Below are 23,324 nucleotides of genomic sequence, written 5' to 3'. Positions count from 1 at the left end.
ACTTGGATAGTAGTTTCTTATTCTTTGGAAGAATCTAATAAGTTATTTGAAAACTTATCTGAGCCAGAGTAATATTTAAAGTTCTGATTCAGTTATTTATTGTTTCAAGGCCGTTTACGCTTTCTCTTCTTGTGTCACTTTCGATACATGGTATTTTTCTAGGAGTTTATCCATTTGGTTTCGAATTTACCAATATAAGGTTTAGCATACTATTTTCTAATTATTTTAACTTCTGCTTAGATCGATAATTAGGTCTCAGTTTTTATTCCTAAAATTATCTTTTGTGCCTTCCTTCTCCTTTATCACTGCTATTTCATCTCACCAGATGTTGGTCTAGTTTAATTTTTTTTCAAACAACCAGCTTTTCCCATTCTTGGTCCTCTGTCATAGCTTTCTGCTTCACTGATCTATGCTCATAAGAGTATTGTCTCCTCTGTTCAACTTTTAAGGAGCTTAGAACTATAAAAAACTCCTCTTCCATGTATTTTTTAAATTATTATTTTTATTTGGAGGGAGATTTGGTCTTCATAACCCAAAGGCATTTAACTAATTTCCAAGGAAATTATTTATTAAAAAAATAATCTTACAATCCTGATTAAAAACATGGGCGTTTGGGATGGAAATGCTGTAAAATTTGGTTGTGATGATTATTGTATACCCATAAAGGCAATAAAATTCATTGAGTAATTAAAAAAATTAAAAAAGAAAAAACGTAATAAACTTTAATAAAAAAAAAACACATGGGAAGCACAATGAATGATAGTATGGCACTTCTTTTACCTGTTGTCATGAAGTGGAATTAAAAAATCTTCAATCTTTCTTTTTCTCCCCTCCCCCCTTTTTAAGCTACTGCTCAGGTTCCTGTTTATCCAAACTATAGTCTATCTTAAAGCTTGAAACATCGGCTCCAAGATCGTAGGACTGTTTCATTTAAGTCTACCCTGGTTGGTTTTTTTATTATTGTACATTTTCCCTCAGTTTGGTCTCAATTTGTCCTTGCACACTCTACAAAGTCATTGAGTCTTTTTAATAACTCTAACCCTGAATGGACATTTTATAGTACTGATAGCTTTCCCTGCAATTTATTAGTTGGACATTTTCCAGCATATAAGGAGTTGAAAGAACAGTACAATTCCCAGCAGAATCCATTCCATCCATTCAGGAAACGTGCTCCCCAAATAGCTACAAATCACCTGCCCCTCCATTTCTCTTCCAGATAGCAGAGCAGGGCTTGTTTCCATCATTTGGAAAGCAAAACAGACCCTCACCCATATGCAAATCTGTATTCCTAGCAAATCTTCCAAGATAGACTTGAGACGTGCCAAAGGCAGTATTCCAATTGTAAATATTTGGAAAGTTCCAGTCCATTTATTTTTGTCCCGGTTATTAACCACCAAAACAGTACACTTCTCTCTCCCACACATCCAGGTTTTACTGATTCAGACTGGCTATGTTTATCTCCTTAAGTCCCCAAGCCTTCCTTACTCTGCTTTTTACGTATTGAAGAAACGCCCGTGTCATCCAACACCTTTCCACACACACAGTGTATGAGGCTCTTCTCTGGGTGTTGATGATACAGCAGTGACAGTGGCTTCTCAGCCTTCATGGAGCTTGCACGCTGGTAGAGCAGTTGAATGGGGGTCATATTGACAACTCACAAGATAAGTACCCATGAGCAGGGGGGGACATAAGGAAAGATGGGGTGACCACTTCCCAGTACCCTGAAATCCCTCCGAGTAGGCAGCCATCTGTATGGACCTCCATAGGCCACCCCTCATTGGGACTGTGGGAAGAGTCGGTCGGGGTACCAGAAAGGCTCCATGAGACTAGGTGAAGAGGACTCTGAGGGGGACTGCCCCTGGCTCTGCAAACAGCTCCATTCTACCCTTTCTTGTCCCAGTGAGTGCTGCCTCTCCCTGTCCCCCAGGAGGCTGCCACTGGAACCCTTACTGCTCTTATCAGCCCACGGATCCCTCGGGGGCTTTGGAGGTTGAGGAAAGTCAAGATTCTGCACTGTACTTGAATATTTTGCCATTTATACTATGAACATTTTCAAATACTTATGAAAATTGAAATTACTTTAGGAATATTCATATACCCATTATCGAGACTCAACTACTAACAAGTTTCTGTAGTTACTATGTAACATATATCCCCATAAAAATCAGTTCCCTGAACATACCCTTCAATTCATCACTTTCTTTTTTCTTTTCTTTTCTTTTTTTTTTTTTTTTGTGGTGCATTCCGAAGTTAACTGCAGACATCAGCATATTTCTAAATAATTTGGAATGATATCATTAACTTGAGTTCAGTGTGTGGCTATAGATTTTTTTCTTCTTATGTAGAATTTACATATATTGAGAGACACAAATCTTGAGTGTGCATTCACAGAGTTTTGACAAATTGCACATTCATGTGTTAAGTTATAGATCATCAGCGTCACTCCAGAACATTCCCTTATGTCCCTTTTAGTCAGTCCCTGTGACAACCACCCCAGATGCAGCCACTATTCTGATATTTTTCTACCGGGTTGCTTTCTCCTGTTCCAGAATTTCATAAAAGTGGAACCACACAGTGTCTACTCTTTGTTGGCTTACTTGCAAAATACTTTTTGAGATTAATTTATGTTATCTCGTGTATTAGTTTGTTCCTTTTACTGCTGAGTGATATTTTCTTTTATGGATATGTTAGGATTTGTTTTCTATTCTTTTTAAAAGTTTTAGATTTTTTTTCAGTTTTGTTGAGGTATAATTGACAAAAATGGTATAGATTTATGGTGTACAAAGTGATGGTTTCATATAAATATATGTTGTGAAATGATCACTACAATCAAGCTAAGTAGCATTCATTAATTCACATTTTTTTGAGAAAACTTTTTTTCTTTTCATCCCCCCGCTACTCTACCCTCTGGCAACCACCAATTTGTTTTCTGTATCTATGACTCTGTTTCTGTTTTGTTACATTCATTCATTTGTTTTAATTTTTAGAGTCTACATATAAGTGAAATCATACCTTGTCTTTCCCTGTCTGACTTATTTCATATGTGCGTGTGTATATATACATACACACACACACACCACATCTCCTTTATCCATTCATCTAGTGATGGACAATTAGGTTGCTTCCACATCTTGGCTGTTGTAAATAATGCTTGGCATATGTAAATATGAATATAGGGGTGCAGATATATATTTGAATTAGTGTTTCTGTTTTCTTTTCAGATATATATCTAGGAGTGGAATATTGGATCATACAGTAGTTCAGTTTTCATTTTTCAGTTCAGTATTTATTTCTTTGAGGAGCCTCCATACTGTTTTTCATAGTGACTATACCAACTTACTTTCCCACCAACAGCAATATGAGGGCTCCCTTTTCTCCACATCTTGATGATACTCTTTATTTATTCTTTTTGAAAATAGTCATTCTGACTGGTGTAGGTTAATGTGTCATTGTGCTTCTGCTTTGCATTTCCTGAAAATTAGTGTTATTGAGCATCTTTTCAAGAGCCTGTTGTCCATCTATGTCTTCTTTGGAAAAACACCTATTCAAGTCTTCTGTGCCTCAGTTTCCTCACTTGCCTGTTGGGGAAGGTGGAAATTGCTACCCACTGAGGAGAGTTACCATCTCTGTGGCACCCTCTACCCCATGCTTGCCCACAACCCTCTCACTGCCATTTGGGTCTCCTCTCTTTCTGAAAACTGAACTTGAACATGCTCTGCCTGTGACCTTGAGCAACTTCCTGAACCTTGCTGAGCCTCAGATTCTCCAACTGTACACTGGATAACTATAGTATCTGCATCACAGAGTTCTTGAGATTACTGACTAATTCCCAGCAATGAGTAGCAATAAATACATAATGCATTTGAGAAATATTCATTGTCAAATACTTTGCAACAGCTATATCTTTTTACTTATATCACTTATAATCATTATTATAGCAAATGTTCAACAATATTGGGTAAATTATCATAAGTCTACTTGATGAAAATTATATAATTGTTAAGGAAAAAAAACTGTAAAATATTGAACATTATTCCAATACAACAGTAAGTGGTATAAACTATTAGGTATAAAATAAGTTACAGATGTATTGTACAACATGGGAAATCTAGCCAATATCTTCTAATAACTATAAATGGAGCATAACCTTTAAAATTGTGAATCATTGTATATCTGTAGTGTATATTACATATCGACCATACTTCAGTTTAAAATTTAAAAAAATAAATATTTTTAAAAGTTTGAAAAACTAGCATAAAAAGCAGTAAACCAGATTATCTTTATATCATAAGGATGACCACATAGAAGAATTAGATCCAAGTCTTCATCAGAAAAATACTGAAAAGAGGCACGAAATACAGCAAGTGAGAGATGCATGGGGATGATTGTACTCACACTGCTTATCTATTGGGAGGAAATTCTTTTTGAAAAAAACTGAACCCTGTCTGTGTCTTTCAGAATGACATCCTTTGCTGAGGAGAAAGTAATAATGATGGTCACTGTGTTTTTCCTTCAGTGTCCTGGCCTTTAACGTGGATACAGTCGGTAGTCTCGCCTTTCTGTTGAAAGCAGTGAATTTTCGTGAACGGGTTCTTCAGCGGGGTTTGGTGGCCAGAATTTACTATAAGGTAAAGAAACGTGGTGTTATATTTTTCCTTTTGGCATACTCTTGCATAGCTGCTAAATGTAATAGGGGATGAGTCAGCGTAATTACAAGCTTCTGGAAGGGGCTAGAATTCCTACCAGCATTTTGCATGACAGCTTTGCTTGCTTTGGAGGCCCTGATGCCAACGATTAACGCTTGTGCGTCATCTTTTAGAATTTTACCCCCAAGCATCATCTGCCATGGGAGTTGATGAGTGGGGGTAATTTTTAGCCTTTATTGGAGTTGAACCATCACTGTCTCCATGTGTAACGAATACATTTTTCTCAAGAGGGAAAATGTGTATCAGGCATATGTAAAAATTAACCATTGGATTAGCCTTGGAATGCACTCTATTTCCTATTAAAATGCCCATGATGCTCTGGAAAAACATAAAACCTTATATCAGCCTTGATAGAACATTAGAGGAACTCTCCACCAAGTCCAGTGCCCCTGGAGCTGGTTTGGGAGAAACTTTCATCCTAATAATATTTGTTTCACCTTCTAATCCCAACTCGAAATAGACAAGACCCCAAGAGAAGGCTTTATTCATCTCACCTTTTGCCAGAGTGAAAGAGGGCCAGAACTGGGCCTCCTGAAATGCTCCCGATTCAGTTCATCTCTTTGTATACTGACTCCAAGATCACATCACCCAGTATGACACAGAGGGGGAGGAGGAGGAATGGCACAGGAAAGGGTACTCTCTTAGGAAATTCTCTGTGGCAGAAGAGCCCTGGGAGCAGAAGTGGTCCAGATCCACCTGCTGGAGCAAAGCCAGGCTGATGTGTACCTGCTTGAAGCTGGGCCAGGTTTGTGCAATCAGTTTATCCTCTGGGCGTAGGTCTGAGGTGAGTCCCTGCCAGACACAAACGACATGTCCAGGTGGGTTTAAGACATCCTACATTCCCTGCCCCTATCAAACATGGAGCCAGCCAGAATCAGAGAAGGATGCCATCAGAGGCAAAGATGCCCAAGGTACACCATTGGGCTGAGTTATCAATGGGTAGGATGTAATCTCTGAACGAGTTTTCCAAGTCTGCAGAAGTAAAGAGTAAAGATGAAATGGCAAGAGATGATGATAAACACAGAGTGTAAATCCAGCCTATGGGTAAGAAATAGTCTTGAAAACGCTGGAACAAAAGGAGCAGAAATAATAATCACAACACAAAAGAAAAATATTTTCCTCAGTATAAAAACAAAATCAAGATTTTAGTGGAAAAAAGTACTCATACCTGGCAATACTTGGAAATCGAGAGTAAAGAGAGTATCATTTAAGCAGCCAGATAGAAAATATTAGCTTATCAATAAATGGCTAAAAAAAAAAAAAGGCTATCTTCAATCTTTATTCACCAGCTCCAAATGGAGTAAGACCTGATCCTCTAAAGAGGGAACTTCATGATCTCAGCACACCATTCCAAGCCAAATTTAATTCATGAGTACAGGCAGTGGAAAGATATTTTCAGGTATCTAAGAATCAGAAGCAATTTCACTTCCATGGCCTCCCTTAAAAATTATTTAAAGACCTATTCAACAGGACATTAAAAGGAATCAAAATAACTAACTTGAAAATAAGGAAGTCGAGATATAAAAGAATTGGTGGTCCCTGTGAATCCAGCTAGTCAATAATTGTGTGTTTTTAAAAATTAGTTCCATTGGGAGTTTGGGTTTGGCATATGCACACTGTGGTATGTGGAATGGCTGGCCAACGGGGAGCTGTTGTATAGCACAGAAAACTCTATCCAACATTCTGTGATAATCTATATGGGAAGATAATCTGAAAAAGAATGGATGTGTGTACATGTATAACAGAATCACTTTGTTGCACAGCAGAAATTATCACAACATTGTAAATCAACTATACTTCAGTAAAACTTAAAAAAATTACAACAATAAATACAGAAGCTAAACATCATTTTGGAAAACAAAACAAAACCAAACCTTAAATTACCAAAAAAAAACCCCAAAACCCAAACACCTTTGAGTCATTTGTTCTATAATAGATTAGGTCAATAATATATTTTATTGTAAGATAAAAGCTAAAGTAAAATAAAAGCGTGCTCAATTTCTTACTTTAGTTCAGGATAGGCAAAGACATTGTTTTGTTTTACTTTGATCATCAGAGAATCATAGGTTAAAATGTATGTTTCATTAAGTTAAAAGTCAACATGGGCACTGGACAGGGGATGCTTGTTATGCACGTCACTGCCTAAGACACAGGAGGAGTTTCCGTTGTGGTGCAGTGGAAATGAATCTGACTAGGAACCATAAGGTTGCAGGTTCAATCCCTGGCCTTGATCAGTGGGTTAAGGATCTGCTGTTGCCAAGAGCCGTGGTGTAGGTTGCAGATGTAGCTCAGATCTAGCGTTGCTGTGGCTGTGGTGTAGGCTGGCAGCTACAGCTCTGATTAGACCCCTAGCCTGGGAACCTCCATATGCCGTGGGTGCGGCCCTAAAAAGACAAAAGACAAAAAAAAAAAGAAGATGACACAGGAGAGATAAATAAGTGACCAGAAGTTTGTGCACTCAGAGACAGCAAAGAAGAGACATCAGAAAGCATGTTCTTAGAGGCTTAAAAGACCCTCTGGTGCTGTTCCTTCAGATGTGCGTCCTCTGAGTCTGGCAGGCTGTTTACAGAGTTCCCACTGTTGCTTGTTCCTTGGTTTGAAAATTTCTCCAGGGACTCTCCCTGTCTCTTCCCAAGTCTCTCCCCATTCATCTCCTTAGTCCCTAGTCTAATTCATCTAGTACAAGTCCCATTTCCCTGGTCCCCTGGAATTTAGATTGATAGATTGATGACCTGCTCTGATCTGGTAATTCCTTGAAAACAACTTTTCCATTACAATATGGAATTCAGTTCAATCCACAATAAGCCACGTGGGCCTTGGGAAGGGATAATGATCGGCTGTGAGGGGTAGAGTCCAGTGATTCTGGCCTCCAGGCAGTCATACCCTTATACATCCAACATTGTACTAGGGTTCATCTGTATAACCAGTGAAATACAGCAAAATGATCTGTCTCTTCTGAGACTGACTATGAAAAACACTTTGGATTCTACCCTCTCTCTCTTGGATCCCTCATTCGGGGGGATGCCATGTCATGAACAGCCCACATCGCAAAGAACTGAGCCATCTTCCAAATTTATGTGTTTCCTCTAGCCCTACTCCAATCTCCAGAGATGGCAAAGCCTGGAACATTTAACAATTTGACTGAAACTTCATGGCAGAGCCCTAGCCAGAAGCCCCAGTCAAGATAGGCCCAGATCCTCAACCCTCAAAACTATGTCAGATAATTACAGTTTTTTTTTTAAGATGATAAATTTGGAGATAATTTGTTGCATAGCAACATATAACTAATATAGCATCAGAAGGCAAAAACTGTTCAACAGTTTTGGCCTTGGTACACACTTTTTTTTTAAACAAAATTACAAAAGGAGATTATAATCTTTTTAAACCACTATTTCCATCTAATAATATAAATGACGTTCTTTCTATGTCAGCAAGAACATGATCCCCTGATACTCTGATGCTTCTAGTTTTTTGGTTATTACAGACAGTGCTATAATGAACATTCTTAAAAATGCAGTTTTTCAACTTTACATCCAAAGTGTTCTCTGCAAATGTTGAACCAAATTGTACTTCCCTAAGGTCCACAGTTCTCCACACTCGTTTTCTAACCCTTTTTTCCTACAACTTTCTCACTTTTTATCTGGGAGTATGTCTTATGATATTAGAAGCCCTCTGGTACTTATAAAATATTCAGAACTATTTTCTGCTTATGATTATTCTCTTCTAGAGAACAAATAGTTCACAACAGTTTATTTTTTTATTTTGAGATAAGAAAACCTTTACACACATACAAGTGGGTTTTCTGGTCATGAAAACAAACATTAAGCATGTAGTGTGGCAAAAAAATACAAGAGTTTTAGCATCAGACAATTACATCATACCGCTTCTGAGCCACTGACTCTGTATGCATAAACTTGGGATAATAAGAATACATACAATACAAATTTGTTACAATGATAAAGTAAAATAGAATATTTTTTACAAAGCATTTTTTATAAATAATAAACTTTGCACTCATGTTATTCATCTGAGTTACTGCCTTCAGTGTAACTATATTAATGGCCAACTCAATTAAATATTCATTGAACAATACAGTTTTCTGGGCTGAGCAGTGGAAAACCACAAAGATTATTAAGCTACACTCCTGCCTTTGGATAAGTCCACTAGTTATGGCCCAAGGCAAAATGAAGTAAGTACTAAATTAGGACAAAAACTACAAACTTAGAAAAAAGATACTGACTTTTACATTTTAGTTTGTATTTTTGGTTCAGCTTTTTGTTCAGCTAGCTGTATGTGGGCTTATGTCTTCCTACATTAATTTGGTGAAACTATCTGGTCAGCAGTTTGAACACCTAACCCAAAAAGAGTCTAAACAATAGTCTTTAGACAATGTCCAAAGGTGGGTGATTTCATCTAGGATGCCAGGATCTTGTAAAAATAACTGTTTTGTTCAGAGTCTTTTAAAGAGGCAAAAGCATGAGAGGGCTTCAGACTTTTCTTCTGCTTTTCAGTAATGCTCTTTAATTTTCCTCAAAGGCACACTTTATTTTGGAGACACTTGGCCAACGCATGTTAGATCGTCCACCTGCCTCTTACCCTGAAGTGAGTGCTAGGGGCTAAAGGTTCACAATCAGGAGTTCCCATCACGGCTCAGCAGTAATGAACCGGACTAGCATCCATGAGGATGTGGGTTTGATCCCTGGCCTTACTCAGTGGGTTAAGGATCCGGCGTTGCAGTGGCTGTGGCGTGGACCGGCAGCTGCAACTCTGATTCCGCCCCAAGCCTGGGAAAGGAGATCGCAGTCAGAGTTAGAGTTGGAGACCCCTAGGTCCTCAAGAAGGATCTAGCATCTGATAATGCCTTTCGTTCTTTGGCGTAGCCAGAATTGAACTTAAATTGGGGCCAGGAAATGTCCTTCTGTGTGCTGATAGCCATGGAGGGAGCTTGGCCCCAGAGCTTCTCTGGGAAGCCCCGCTTGTCCAGTTTTCTGAAATCGCGTTGCAAACATTGTTCATCAAGGTCCCTAGAGCATTTCCCCATGAGTGGGGAAAAATAAACAATGTCTTGTCATTTTGAGAATATTTTATTTAGGACTCTGTCATTTTATAGAGAGAAATGTACAGAGGAAATGTATACCCTGAGTAGTCCATATGTTTAACAGACGCCTGTTTATTTTCAAGTGTGCGTGACAAAAATTGGGCAGGTAGAAGGGAGCGATAATGCAGATGGGATGAAAATCATCCTGGTTAACCAGGCGTTGATTCCTGTCTGTCTCTCGTCACCTATGGTATTCTTCTACCACGCTGGTGGTTCCCCTACCTCAGAGTGTGTAGGGATCACCTGGGAAAGAGGGATTTTAAAAATCTGATTTATGTTGCCCTCCTCCACACTGTGAGACCGAGTCAAAAGGAAAAGAGAAGTGGTTTGTAACCGAATATCATGAATCATCCTCAGAATCCCAGGAACAGTCATCTACCTTGGAAACAACTCCCCTAAGTTGTTTTTCCTTACTGAGAAATTGAGATTTGGTTGGAGAAGACTTGGTGGGGGCTGAAAGTAAGGTTTTCAGAGTTGTAACTTTCTAGAGCTTTCTGTTTGGAAAAGTGATTGTCACCCTCAGATTTTATTGCTGTGGTCAGCGCAGTCTGACTGCTGTGTGTGTGTGTGTGTGTGTGTGGTGTGTGGCGCGCGCGCGCGCGCGCGCGCGCGAGAGAGAGAGAGAGAGAAGCAAGAGACAGAGACTTTAAATCTCTTTAGATTTTCAAAGTATAACAGAGCCATAGTCCGTCTGAAGGTGATCTTTCTAATAGATGATGCCAGCTATTTAGTTTAGACTGTTTCTTTGCCCAGGTCACCTGGTGGCCTTTGGAATCTTACCTGAGTTCTTGTCTGTGGAAACTGTGAGCCGTGTTGGTCATTGGATGGCACAGGCATGGCATGTGCTGGAGGTCATGCTGCCAGAGTCTCATCAGTCACATGTCTTCAAGTGCATTGGTCCAGTGGTAGGTGGTAGATGCAGAGAGGAGCTGGAAAATGCCATTGTCAATGAATCCAGAGAGAAAATCTGGTCTGCTTTGTTTGTACATCTCTGAAATTTTCAGGGTAGAGACAGGGAACAGAGAGTAAAGGCAGCTGGGTTGTGTTTGTTACATTTTTAAAAGCCAAGACAGCAGCCTGAATAGCAGATGTTGTATTCAAAAATCTCATGGTACAGAAATGCCAAGAGCTTTGTTCCAGCAACAGATCATCAAAGACAGGAAACAGGATTAGAAACCAAATTTCCTGAGTTCATGGTTTGCATTGATCTTGCATCTTCTAACTCTTGTGGTTGATTGGTCCAGGGAGGGGATCAGGAGACCAGGGCAACCTCACAGAGGGGCCTTTGTGTCCTCAGAGCAATGGGCGCTGCCTGTGCAGTGCCACTTGTGCAAAAGTCAGGCTCCTCTGCTCACCAGGGCTTGACATTCCTTTAATGGGGAACATATTCCCAATTCTCTGTGAGACTAAGGCTTGAACTCATGAAACTCCAGAGAGAGGAAAGAGTGACCGACTTTCCACTCCACTCAAAGCTGTACATGATGCTGAGGAAGGGCTCAATGTGGTCTGGAGAGACCCCAGGGCAGACAGGCCAGAAGAGTCTGAGGCTACCTCACCACCCCCTGTGCTCAGCACTGCTCAGGCTCAGTTTGGCACTTTGCTCTCTGTTGTGGCTGGTCAGTCATAGGCAATGTCTCTGCTCTGTGATGTTTTCCTCTCACTCCAGTTACAATAAATCTTGCAAAGATGAGAGGTTGTATTTTCTTTTCACTTACTTCTTTCTCCATCTTTTTCTCAAAGAGAGCATCTAAATTCTCTTCCTAGGGAAAGCTGTTGTGAGTAGGGAATGGAAGGTAAAGAAGGAAGGGGAAGTGAAGAGAAGGAGAGGAAAGAAAGTGATGTTTCTGATAAATACATGGGTGGTGCAGTCATTTCCTTTTTGTGTGAGAGCTGAAAGTTCTTGTCTTCTAATTTCCGCATCTGAGTTATTTTTTTTTTTTTAGGACTTTTTCTATTGACTGATTTCTCTCTTGACTATGGATTATATGCCCCTCCTTGTTCACATGTCTTGTAATCTTTTATTGTATATTGGACACTGTAAATACTACTCATTCTGAATCCTGCTGTCTTCCTCTAAAGAGTGTTCAGTTTTGTTCCAGCATGCAGTTAAATCAGTAACAGATGAACTTGAATTTGTAGAGACTTGGTTTTCTGCTTTGTCAGGAAGAATCTTTCTGGTTTTGCCTTTAGTATCTTTGAATTTTACCTTAGTCCTTGAGCAAATCATTTTTCCTGGCACATATAGCTTTATATGTAAGGCATGGCCCTTCTGGAGTTACTGGTGGAAAGCTTCCTATACCCCTCTAACTTGGCAGAATTCAAATTACATATTCTGCTTCCTATGTGGTAGCAATAGGTGAATTACCTGCTCAGCTTTTTAAGTATACCTGTCTGTGCATGGAGAGATTCAATATTGCTATCATGTTCATTCTTCTAAATTAGTCTGTAAATTCAACACCATCTCAATCAAAATCACAGCAGGAACTTTTGTAGAAACTCAGAAGCTGATTTGACAATTCAGATGGAAATACAATTAGCCTAAAATAGCCAAAACAGCTATGAAAAAATTTAAGAAACGTGGAGGCCTCATACTACCTGATTTCACAGTTTGTGTTAGTTTTCCAATAATCCAGACAGTATGGGATCAGCATAAAAATAAACAGATAGATCAATGGAACACTGCAGAGTCCAGAAACTGACCCACACACATATGTTCATTTGATTTTTTTTACAAAGGTACAAAGAAAAGTAATGGCGAAAGGTGATTTTTTTCAACAAATTGTGTGGCAAACCACTAAATATATGAATGGGAAAAAGGTACTTTGACCTGTTCCTTATATAATAATACATAAAAATTAATTTGAGATTGATCATAGGCTTAAAGTGAAAGTGAAAACTATAAAACTTTTGGTAGAAAACATAGGAGACTATCTCTTTAGAGTTGGAGTAAAAGAAGATTTCTTTTCAAAAAAAGATAAAAAGCACTAACCATTCAATTAAATATAGACTGATTGGGATTTTTTCAAAGTTAAAAAAAATTGTTCTTCAAAAGACATCAGTAAGAAAGCAAAAAGATAGGCCATGACCTTGGAGAAATTATTTGCAACAAGTGTAACTGACAAAATACCTTCCTCCAGAATACATAAAGAAGTCCTCTAACTCGGGAACAAAATCTAAGAAAAGTTATGCAAGAGACTTGAAAGACACTTCACAAAAGAAGATAAAAGAATGGTAATGAGCACATGAAACTTTGCTCAATACTATTAGTCATTAGGGAAATTGAAATTAAAACCACAATGTAATACCACGGCACAGCCACTGAAGTGTGTTAAACTAAAACGATTGGCTGTTCAATCATAGCAACCATATGGAACAAGGAGAACTTTCACTATTGCTGCTGGTGGTACAAAATAGCAGTGACCACTCCGGCAAACAGCTTGACAGTTCTTTATAAAGCAAAATATGTGCCTCTCCTACAACCACCCATTTCCTCCCTAGGTATTTACCGAAGAGAGAGGAAAACCCGCTCCACAAAGAGACTTGTACGAGAATATTTATAGAGCTTCATCAAAAACAGCCAAAAGCTGGAAAGGACCTGAGTGTTCATTACCACGAGATTGGAGAAACCAGTGGTAGTATCTTCATACAATAGAATTGCACCCAGCAATAAAAAGGGATAAACCACTGTGACCCGCGGCCACACAAGTGAAGTTTATAGATATTATGTTTAGCAAAAGAAGCCTGATGGAAAAAAATTAATAGTGTATGAATCCACTTTTATGACATTCATTGAAAAAGAGGTGAAGTTAGTTGATGGTGATCTGGGAGTCAGTAGGGGAGGGCATGGTGCTGACCTGGGCGGGGGGAGTACAAGACGGTATCTTGGTCTGGATGGTTCCCTGGGTACATACACGTGTAAAGGATCATCCAGCTGTAAACTTAAGAATTGCACACCACATGCCTTTTATACTTCAATTAAATCATGAAAACATTTAAGGATAGAACTTAAAGAGCCTCACGGCATTTAGGTTGTTTGCACTACAGGCATGTGTCACTTTTTCATACATGAAATTGGAAACAGAAGTTTCCAGCTGGAGGCCTCAGCTGCTGCATTAATCGGGAGCAAGAAGAAATGACTAATGGTAACATTATTCACCAAGGGTCAGTTCTGCACTAGACACTTCTCAGTGTCATACCCGAACACAGTTGGGGTGCCCAAGCCAGCCAGCAGCATGGACTGCAGAGAGCATGGTGACAGATGACTGGGCCAGTGGCCAGGGTCACAGGAGTCTGGCAAGAGATGAGCTATTGAGGGTTGGCCCTGAAGGCAGGCAGATGCATCCTCAAAGTTATGAACCTTATATTAGAGATCTTGACATCCGAGAGCCTGGACCACAGGAAGCAAGGCCCCCATCAAGGTGGAAAAGAAGACCCAGTCATTGACAGTTGGGCATGTCACCCAAACAGCACACAGGGCCAAGACAGAGATTATTTCAGAGACAGGCGAATTCTGTGAGGACCTGTGCCAAACTCTGGGCTCATAGTTGAATAGTATAGCTTAGAAATGACATTTTTCTAGTTTGTGGAACCATAGTCACTGGTGAGTTTGACTTGGTGTAAGTAACTGAATATTGAATACCAAATACTGTATTTCTTTGGGGGGGTGGTCTTTCCTTTTTTTTTTTTATGCTTTATTGGATATAAACCGACATGTAACACTGTGTAATTAATTTTTTGGCAACGCCCACGCCATGCGGAAGTTCTCCTGCCAGCGTTTGAACCTGTGCTGCAGCTGCAACCCATGCCACAGCTGCAGCAGCACCAGATCCTTAACCTGCTGAGCCACAAGGGAACTTCCTAACATGGTGTAATTTTAAGGTATATGATGCAATGATTCTTATATATTATGCGCTAATTACCAGAACAGTGTTAACTAACACTTCCATAGCTCACATAATTATTACACTCCTGATAGAGAGTGAGACATTTAGGATCTACTTTCTAGCAACTTACAACTATATAGTATAATGTTGTTGGCTGTAGTCACCATGCTGTACGTTAGCTTTCCAGAACTTGTTCCTCTTACAGCTGGAAGTTTACATGCTTTGGCCAACATGTCCCCATTTCTCTTGCCCCAAACCCTTGATGGCCACCATCCTACTCTGTTTCTGTGACTTCAGCTTTTTTAGATTCCACATATAAATGAGATCATCTAGTTATTTGTTTTTCCCCATGTCTGACGTATTTTACTTATCATAATACCCTCGGGGTCTATCCATGTATTTTTGTTGTTTGTTTTTCTTTTTTGGGTCCTGTCACCCACTGTGCTGGGCCAGGGATCGAACCTGTGTCCTGGAACATTAGAGATGCCACTGATCATGCTGTGACACAGCAGGAAATCCTCATGTTCTATCTATGTTGTTGCAAATGGCAGGATTTCCTTTTTTCTCGTGGCCTATTGGCTGAATAATATTTCATTGTGTCTGTATGTATATATACAGACTCAGATTGCCTTCTATATCTTGGTTTGTGTAAATAACACTGCAGTGAACATAGGAGTGCATATATCTATTTAAGAGAGTGATTTCATTTCCTTCAAATAAATACCCAGAAATAAGATTGCTGGATCATGCAGTAGTTACATTTACATTTTTTAGGACACCTCAATTCTATTTCTCATAGAGATGACTGCACCAATTTACATTCTCACCAACAGTGCCCAAGTGTTTATCTCAACATCCTTACCAATGTTTTTTATCTCTTATTTTTTTAAATAATAGCCATTCTAACACATATGAGGTGATATCTCACTAAGGTTTTGTGTTGCATTTCCCTGATAATTAGTGATGTTCAAAATGTTTTCAAGTACCTTTTTGGCCATTTGTATGTCTTCTTTGAAAAAAATTGCCTCTTTGGATCATCTGCCTATTTAAAAAATTGGGTTATTTGGGATTTTTTACAGTTGACTTGTAGGAGTTCCTTATATATTTTGGATATTAACCCCTTATCATATAGATGGTTTGAAAGTATTTTTATCCATTCTGCAGGTTGCCTTTTCATTTTGTTGATTTGTTCCTTTTGCTGTGTAAAAGCTTTTCAGTTCGATGTAGTCCCCCTTATTTATCTTTGCTTTTGTTGGTTGTGCTTTTGGTATCAAATCAAAAAAAAAAAAAAAGTGTTGCCAAGATGTTTTTTCTTCTAGGAATTGTATGATTTCTGGTCTTAATATTTAAGTTTTTAATCTTTTTCTAGTTATATTTTGTGAGTGGTATAAGATAGGGGTCTAATTTCATTCTCATAAATGTTTTATTGAAATGACTACCATTTCCCCATTGTGTATTTTTGGATCCCTTGTCAAATATTAGTTGATTGTATATTCAAGGTTTGTTTCTGGGCTCCTAATTTTGTACCATTGCTTGGTGCATACTTAAAAAAAAAAAAAAAGAAAAAGCCAGTATCACACTGTTTTGCTTACTATAGCTCTGTAATATAGTTTGAAATCTGGATGCATGATATCTCCAGTTTTGTTTTTCCTCAGGATTATTTGGTTATTTTGGGTCTTTCATGTTTCCATGTGAATCTGAGGATTGTTTTTCTATTTCTGGGGAAAATACCATTGGAATTTTGATAGATTTTACCCTAATTTTATAGACTGCTTTGGGTAGTATGGATATTTCAACATTAATTGTTCTGACCCATGAACCCAGTATATTACTAATTGATTTTTGTCTTCTTCAGTTTCTTTCATCATTGTCACATAGTTTTCAGTGTATAGATCTCTCACCTTCTTGGTTAATTTATTCCTAAGTATTTTTGGTTTTTGATCCTATTGTAAATGAGATTATTTTTATTTTTTTTCAGATATTGCATTGTTAGTACATAAAAATACAACTGATTTCTATATTTTGACCTTGAATCCTGAAACTTGACTGAATTCACTTATTATAATTTTTTGGTGGACTCTAGGATATTTTATATATAAGATCATATCATCTGCACGTAGAAACAGTTTTACTTCTTCTTTTCCAATTTGGATGATTTTGTTTCTTTTTTTTTTGCTTAATCGTCCTGGCAAGGACTTCCAACACCCTTTTGACTAAAAGTGGTGAGAGTGGGCATCCTTATCTTGTTACTGATCTTAGAGGCAAAGCTTTCAAGCTTTCACTGTCGAATGTGATGTTAGCTGTGGGCTTTAACAACAATTTCTTAAAGTTCTCTGTGGTTAGAGGGTAGACACATCTGGGGCTTGATGCTTCTGGAGACTGTAGAATTGGGGTAAACAGGAATGAGCCTTTTATTGTGTTTCATTGTGCCCTTCCACAAGGCCAGTGGACAGGCCCTGATGGCCAGCTGGGATGAAGGACATTTGTGAAGTTCTTGCTGGGATGAGGGACAGCCTAGGGCCCTGCACTTGCCCATACAATCAACACCCTGCTTGCAGGACTCAGGAAAGGGAAACAGCAGAGGTTCCAGGCTGCAGGGGCCTCCATCAGGATGAGGCATATGGGACCAAGCTCACAGGTGCATGACCTTAGGACACAGCATGATGCAAAGGAAGGGGTCAGATACATCCCTATAAGGGGCTCAACAGCACCCAGGGTGGCCTCTCCGCTCAGCCAGTGTTAAGTCCAGCCCATCCCCTCATCAGCTTAGCAGCCTGGCGATGGTGCAGATCACCACTTATTGACCTAGAATTTCATGTGGCGGCTCTTGGTGACCTGCTGCCCTTCCTTCCCTGAAGCAGTTCAGACTTTTTGAATAGGCTGTTTTGTTGGTTTTTTTTTTTTTTTTTTTGGGTTAACCCCCAGTGTTAATTCAGCCCTTAACTCATGAGTGTCTCAAAGCCTTCTCCCTGCCAAGCACCCAGAGGCTCATGCAGAGAAGGTCCCAACATTCTGAGCTGTGTACTGTTTTAGAATTCCTAAAAGCTTAGGAATGAGTGACAGTGAAATAAAAATGTTTTGTGGAAGCTTCAGATATAGATTTAAATAAACCATTGAAAAAAGAAAGAGGGCCTGGGAATGTCTGAAGTTTGACTGAATTTTACTTGTTTGAAACATGCTGCCACCCGGTGACATAGCACACCTGGCACTGTGTGAATTTGGACTCGGGGGCTGAGCAAGACACAGTGATGTCCTCCAGAGACTCTCAGCAGAAGGGATGGGTGGCAATAAGGGTTGGAAGGATGTACAGCGAGAGGAGCAGAAGGGGGCCACCCCTTTCTGTAAATCAGTGGCACCTGGAAGGCTCATCCTTGATCTGAGTCTTGCATGGTGACTGGCAGAGCACATGCACCCTTTCACAAGGTCCGGGGGGAGGGGGGCACGACCTTGGAGGCAAGGCATGTGACGTGAGCAGCGAGTGACAGGTGGGTTCAGGTTGAGCATCAAGCCATCAGCATTTTGGGTCCAAGGCTGGAGAGGCTGGTCAGAGGGCGGTGGCACTGGGTCCTCACTTTGGGGAGACTTGTGCAACCTGAGTTAGGGGCTGAGAACCTTCCACCTTTCCTGCAGGTGATGGGGGTCGTGGCCTGAGCACATTGCTGTCAGGAAATCATTCTGGAGTCAGCATTGAGAGGATGACCCTTTAGAGACCATGGTAACCATTACCCCCTGGAAGAGTTGGGATCCAGCCTGAACTGTGGGTGAGCCTGAGGTGTGGTCCGTGAAACTTGGGATAGTTTAATGGGGAGAAAGCTGGAGGTGGAGTCAAGAATGCCCGCAGGCCTGCCTATTGCTGGGGAAGATACAGTACCTCTCCTGGTCATCACAGACCCCTAAGGAGTCCAGACTGCGGTGGGTTCCGTGCTGTCCATCGCAATCTCTTTTCCCTGGATTCACTCCAAGACCCCATGGGCTGAGTCTTCTGCGTGCTGTACCCCCTCGTCTTTCTCTCACAGCCCCAAGATTTCCTCTGCCAGCTGTCTTGTGGGCCAAACACCAGCTGAGCAGCTGCAGAGATTCAGGAAACAAAGATCTCGAGACCTAACTTCATTCACATATTAAATGTACATTATTCTGCCCTATGTCAGCTTTAAGCAGTCACTAAGGGCAGTCAGGTTCCATAACGTCGTCTTCAGCCAAATGCAAAGATCGTGTTATGGAAACAAGATCTTTCTAGTCGACTTTACTCCACTGGCTTGCTTTGGTGCCTGTAAAATCTATTTACGATCTCCTGATTTTCAGCCCCCCCCCCCCAGCCCACCTCCATTCCTCCATCAACTGAAACATTTAGAAGGAACTTTTAAAATGAGGACACTTCAGAAAGGAAGAACATTTGCTTATTTTCATATCTGCTGTTGAAAATGATCAGGATCGTACAAAGGTAGGCTAAATGACCAAAGACGGTGTGTCATCCAGCGAAATCATTTTCTATCCCGCAAAGCTAAGTAATAGGAAGCAGACTTTTCCTTTGACATGAAAAGGAAAAAGGAGAAGTTGGGAAGTAATGAATTCAATTACAGGAGCCCTTTGCCAAGACCCTATTGGTTTCATGTTCTGATAATTTCAGTCCAGGCCTTAGTGGCAACAAGATTCAGAAACAAGTCCAATCAAATGTGTGTCCCTCTGCCCTTCCCCATCCTGGAACTGTATTGTGCGTGACAAAAACAGTCTGGTCTTGGCTGGGAAAGAGCTCTGTCTTTGGGGTCTGTTCATACTGCCAGGCCCAGAGCAGCGCTGGGACGATACAGGGGAGAAGAGAGAGGAGGCACCAGAGTCCGTGGCAGATCCCCACAAACCCGCAGATGCTGTCACAGCCCCTGCCGGTGTGAGAACGCTGACCAGGACCCCACACACTTTAGGGCACATACGCCTCTCCGCAGAATTCCCTCTTGCTGTTTCTGTGCCCTCTGAATCTAGTTTTATTCCACCCCACCCCCTCGAATCCACCTTTGCTCCCATAACCCGTCTGTGAGAGGGGATCCTTCTTGTGCTCCTTGGCCCTGACCGCTGTGGTGGGTGCTAGGTGAGTTGCTGTCCTGCCCCAGTTGGAGCTGCGTGGCCCGGCGTGGATGCGTGGATGTGCCCTATGCCCGCTTGGTGGGAGGCCAGGGCCGGGCATCCTGATCACTCGAGGGAGGGGGAGCTGTTGGGAGGCTTCTTGAAACCGGGAGGAGGCAGTAGGTGTGGGAGGCGGAGGTTGGTGGAGAGAATGGCACTAGTACATCAGCAAGCAGGGGAGGGCATGTATTCTGAGATTGGATGGTTCAGGGTGGAAGGGAGCCTGCTGGCGCCAGGATGTGTTGCGCATGCGTGTTCATGTCTTTGAACCCAGCCCTGTAGTTGGGAAACCTGCTCCCAGCCCTGTCTGAGGGGATGCTCTCTCCGCTGCCATGGTCCAGGCTGAGGGTAGGGGCAGCCGCTGTGTGAACAGCACAGGCCGGGTGGGGCCAGGTCTGCGCTCACACCGCTGTACTGAGCAAGCTTTGTTGTCAGCTGGGGAAGAGGAGCACCAGGGGCAGTTTCCCAGGAAGAACAGATACATCTGTTTCAGATCTAGGGACAGTTATTAGACTTGCCCTGGACTCTCCATAAAGCCAGAATGCCTTCCCTCCCAGAAAGCAGGGCGGCTGGGTCCATCAGCTGGCTGCTCACTGGTGGCTTCCTGAGCTGGGAGTATGGGATTCTTTACACCTTTACACTGTTTTGAACTTGAGCTACAATTCCAGGAGAGCCAGATAGATAAATCTAATCCAACATCCTGTGACATACACACAAAAGAAATATGGGAGAAAGAACACGGGAGGACACCCTTGTGTCTACTGTTCCAGCTTCCTGACTACAGGAAGTGAGCGTTCTCGAAATGCACCAGAGAGGGGTTTTGTCCTAGCTCTGGGGCCCCAAGGGAGGGGCGAGTTGTAGGGTTCATGCTGGCCTCAGGAACTGGGTCAGAGTTTGGACCCAGAGCCCTTTGTTCTACCACCCTGCCCCACCTTGAGACTGCTGCTGGGGCCCCAGCTCTGTGCCAGGCTCCATTGCAGAATCTCCCCTTCCCTCAAAATGCGGCAGGTGGAAGTGCTGCAGGGCCTAGGAGGTGGGTGAAGCCTTTTCTGGAGAGATGAGCAGCTGGGGTGCCAGGCCAGGATTCCCAGAGAAACAGCGTGATAGCTGGTGTGACAGTATGAAGGGGCCAGCATCGGGGGCCTCCCAGCATACCCTTGTGCCCTGCAAGGCTGGCTCTGGGGCAGAAGGCATTCTGGCTTTATATCTAGCTCCTGTCACTTAACAAAATGCTTTTGAAATTAATCCGAGTCATTCCATGTGTGTTCCTTTTGATTATGAAGTACTGTATCTTGGTACATATACACAACAATTTGTTTATCCATTGATCTGTGGATGGATATGTGGAATGAGTCCAGTTTTGCTGGTACGAACAAAGCTTCTCTGAACATTTTCATGCAAGTCTTTGCATGGACATATGTTTTTATTTACTTTTTTGTAAATATCTAGGAGTGGAATAGCTACGTTGTATAGTAAGCATATATTTAGAAACCACTGAACTGTCTTCCAAAGTGGCTGTACCATTTGCAGTCCCAACAGCACTGACTTTTAGGTGCCTTGCATCCTCAACATTTAGTATCGCCTGTCTTACTCATTTTATCCATTCTAGTGGGTGTGTGGTGGTATTTCACTGTGGTCTTGATTTGCATTTCTCAGACCTTTTTCATGTGTTTATTTGCCATTCGTTTGTCTTCTTTGGTGACGTGTCTGTTCAAATTTTTTTGCCTGTTTGTTTAACTAGACTTTGTGTTCTTACTATGAAATTGTAAGATGTCTTTACAAATCCTGTACAGAAGTTCTTTATTATATATATATATATATATGATTCCCAAATATTTTTTCTTAATCCATTATCTGCCTTTTCATTTTCTTAACAGTGTCTTTGTAGAGCAGACTTTTAGCAGTTCCCTTCCTGGCTCAGCAGAAACAAATCTGACTATCAGGTTCGATCCCTGGCCTCGCTCAGTGGGTTAAGGATCCGGCGTCGCCATGAGCTGTGATGTAGTTTGTAGACGAGCCTCAGCTCTGGCGTTTCTGTGGCTGTAGGCGGTGGCCACAGCTCCGATTTTACCCCTAGCCTGGGAACTTCCATATGCTGCAGATGTGGCCCAGAAAGACAAAAAAAAAAAAAAAAAGCAGAATTTTAATTTTGATAAAATTCAACTTTTCGTGTCTTGTATCACAAAATCTTTGCCTAACCCAATATTACTAAGATTCTTTCCCACAGTTTCTTCTAGACATTTTGTCTATTTAACTCTTACATTTAAGGGTTTATGACCCACTTTGTGTTGACTTTTGTAGATGGCATGAAGCGTTGAGATTGATTTGTTTGTTTTTGCATGTGGTTCTAGCACCATGTGTTGAGAAGACTCTTTTTTTCCCCACTCAGTTGCCTTGGTGTCTTTGCTGAAAATCAGTTGATGTGCACGTGTAGCTCTTTTTCTGGATTCTCTACTTTTTTCCATTAGTCTACATTTTATCTTTATCCAACACCATCCTGCTATGTTTACTGTCACTTTATAGGAAGTCTTGAAATCAATTACTGTGAATCTTCCAGCATGATTTTTTTTCTCAAAATTGTTTTAACTATTATAGGTCCTCTATATTTTCATATGTTTCACAATCAGCTTATCAAATTTCTGCCAAAAAATCTGCTGGATTTTGATTGCCATTGTGTTGAATCTGTAGATCAATGTGAGAAATGACATCTGAGCAAGATAGAGTTTCTCTTTTATTTAGGTGCTCCTTTAAAGTTTCGTACTGCAATTTTGTTTTAGTTTTCATGTACAGATATTGCACATATTTTGTAAAATGTATCCATAAGTATTTCATAGTTTTAAAATGCAGTGGCATTTTAATCTCAAGTTCCAATTGTTCATTACTAAGATACAAAAATACCATTGACTTTCATAAATCAAAGTCAGGTATCTTGTGACTTTGCTTAATTAACTTATTAGTTCTAATAGTTTTATTATATATTCCTTAAGATTTTCCACATAGAAAATCATATCTTTTGGGATGAAGACAGTCTTACTTATTAATTTCCAAACTCTAGGCCTTTAATTTCTTTTTTCTTGCCTTATTGGAACTGCAGTGCACTGCTGAATAGAAATAGAGATAATAGACACCCTTGTCCTCTTCTTTACCTTAGGGGGAAGCGCTCGTTCTTTTACTATTAAATTTGATGTTAGCTGAGGTTTTTTGGTAGCTCCTCTGTAGGGAGATAGGTGTTTTTAACAGGCTGTATTGCTGCTCAAAGTTATTTGGAGTTTCTCTAGAAAAGAAACAGGAGAATGAATCTGGGTATCTACCAAAGGTGAGGTAGCAGGGTTTCTTGTTGAGTTCAGCTCTGTCTTAGCTGCATGATGACTTATTAGGAAATGAGCATTTATTTCTCTTAGAAGCTTTAAGTGTGGGGTGTGGTTCACATTAAACATGACCAGGTGTGACAACACACCTTTACAAACTGTATTTGGGAGGGACAGGTGTTGCCTGGAAATGAACTCCCCATCAGTCCAT

At 40.7% G+C, this 23,324-nt stretch overlaps 1 protein-coding gene across 31 annotated transcripts in view; it reads left to right on the top strand.

The window, feature by feature from the left end:
• The window catches only part of ACOXL (acyl-CoA oxidase like), a 359,990-nt gene that overhangs the window by 259,803 nt on the left and 76,863 nt on the right, over positions 1-23,324 (top strand). For 21 of the 31 annotated variants that reach the window (XR_014839628.1, XR_014839634.1, XR_014839641.1 and 18 more), the window contains one exon: positions 4,517-4,628. Coding sequence is in view for 14 of the 31 variants with exons in the window: in XM_085016057.1 (XP_084872183.1) it covers positions 4,517-4,628 (112 nt within the window). In the remaining 17 variants the exon portion in view is untranslated. Of the gene's footprint in view, positions 1-4,516; positions 4,629-5,368; positions 5,819-13,302; positions 14,683-23,324 lie in introns of those variants that run through there. The other 10 variants (XR_014839629.1, XR_014839639.1, XR_014839637.1 and 7 more) reach the window with 4 other exon arrangements.

Source organism: Sus scrofa, chromosome 3 (genome assembly GCF_054392235.1).
Source record: "Sus scrofa isolate SSC_HxYL_T2T_F1_AM1 chromosome 3, Sscrofa_HxYL_maternal_Yorkshire_Landrace_v2.0, whole genome shotgun sequence".
NCBI classification, from domain to species: Eukaryota; Metazoa; Chordata; class Mammalia; order Artiodactyla; family Suidae; genus Sus; species Sus scrofa.
The sequence above is the reverse complement of the archived record's forward strand: the minus strand, read 5'-3'. Positions and strand labels throughout refer to the sequence as shown.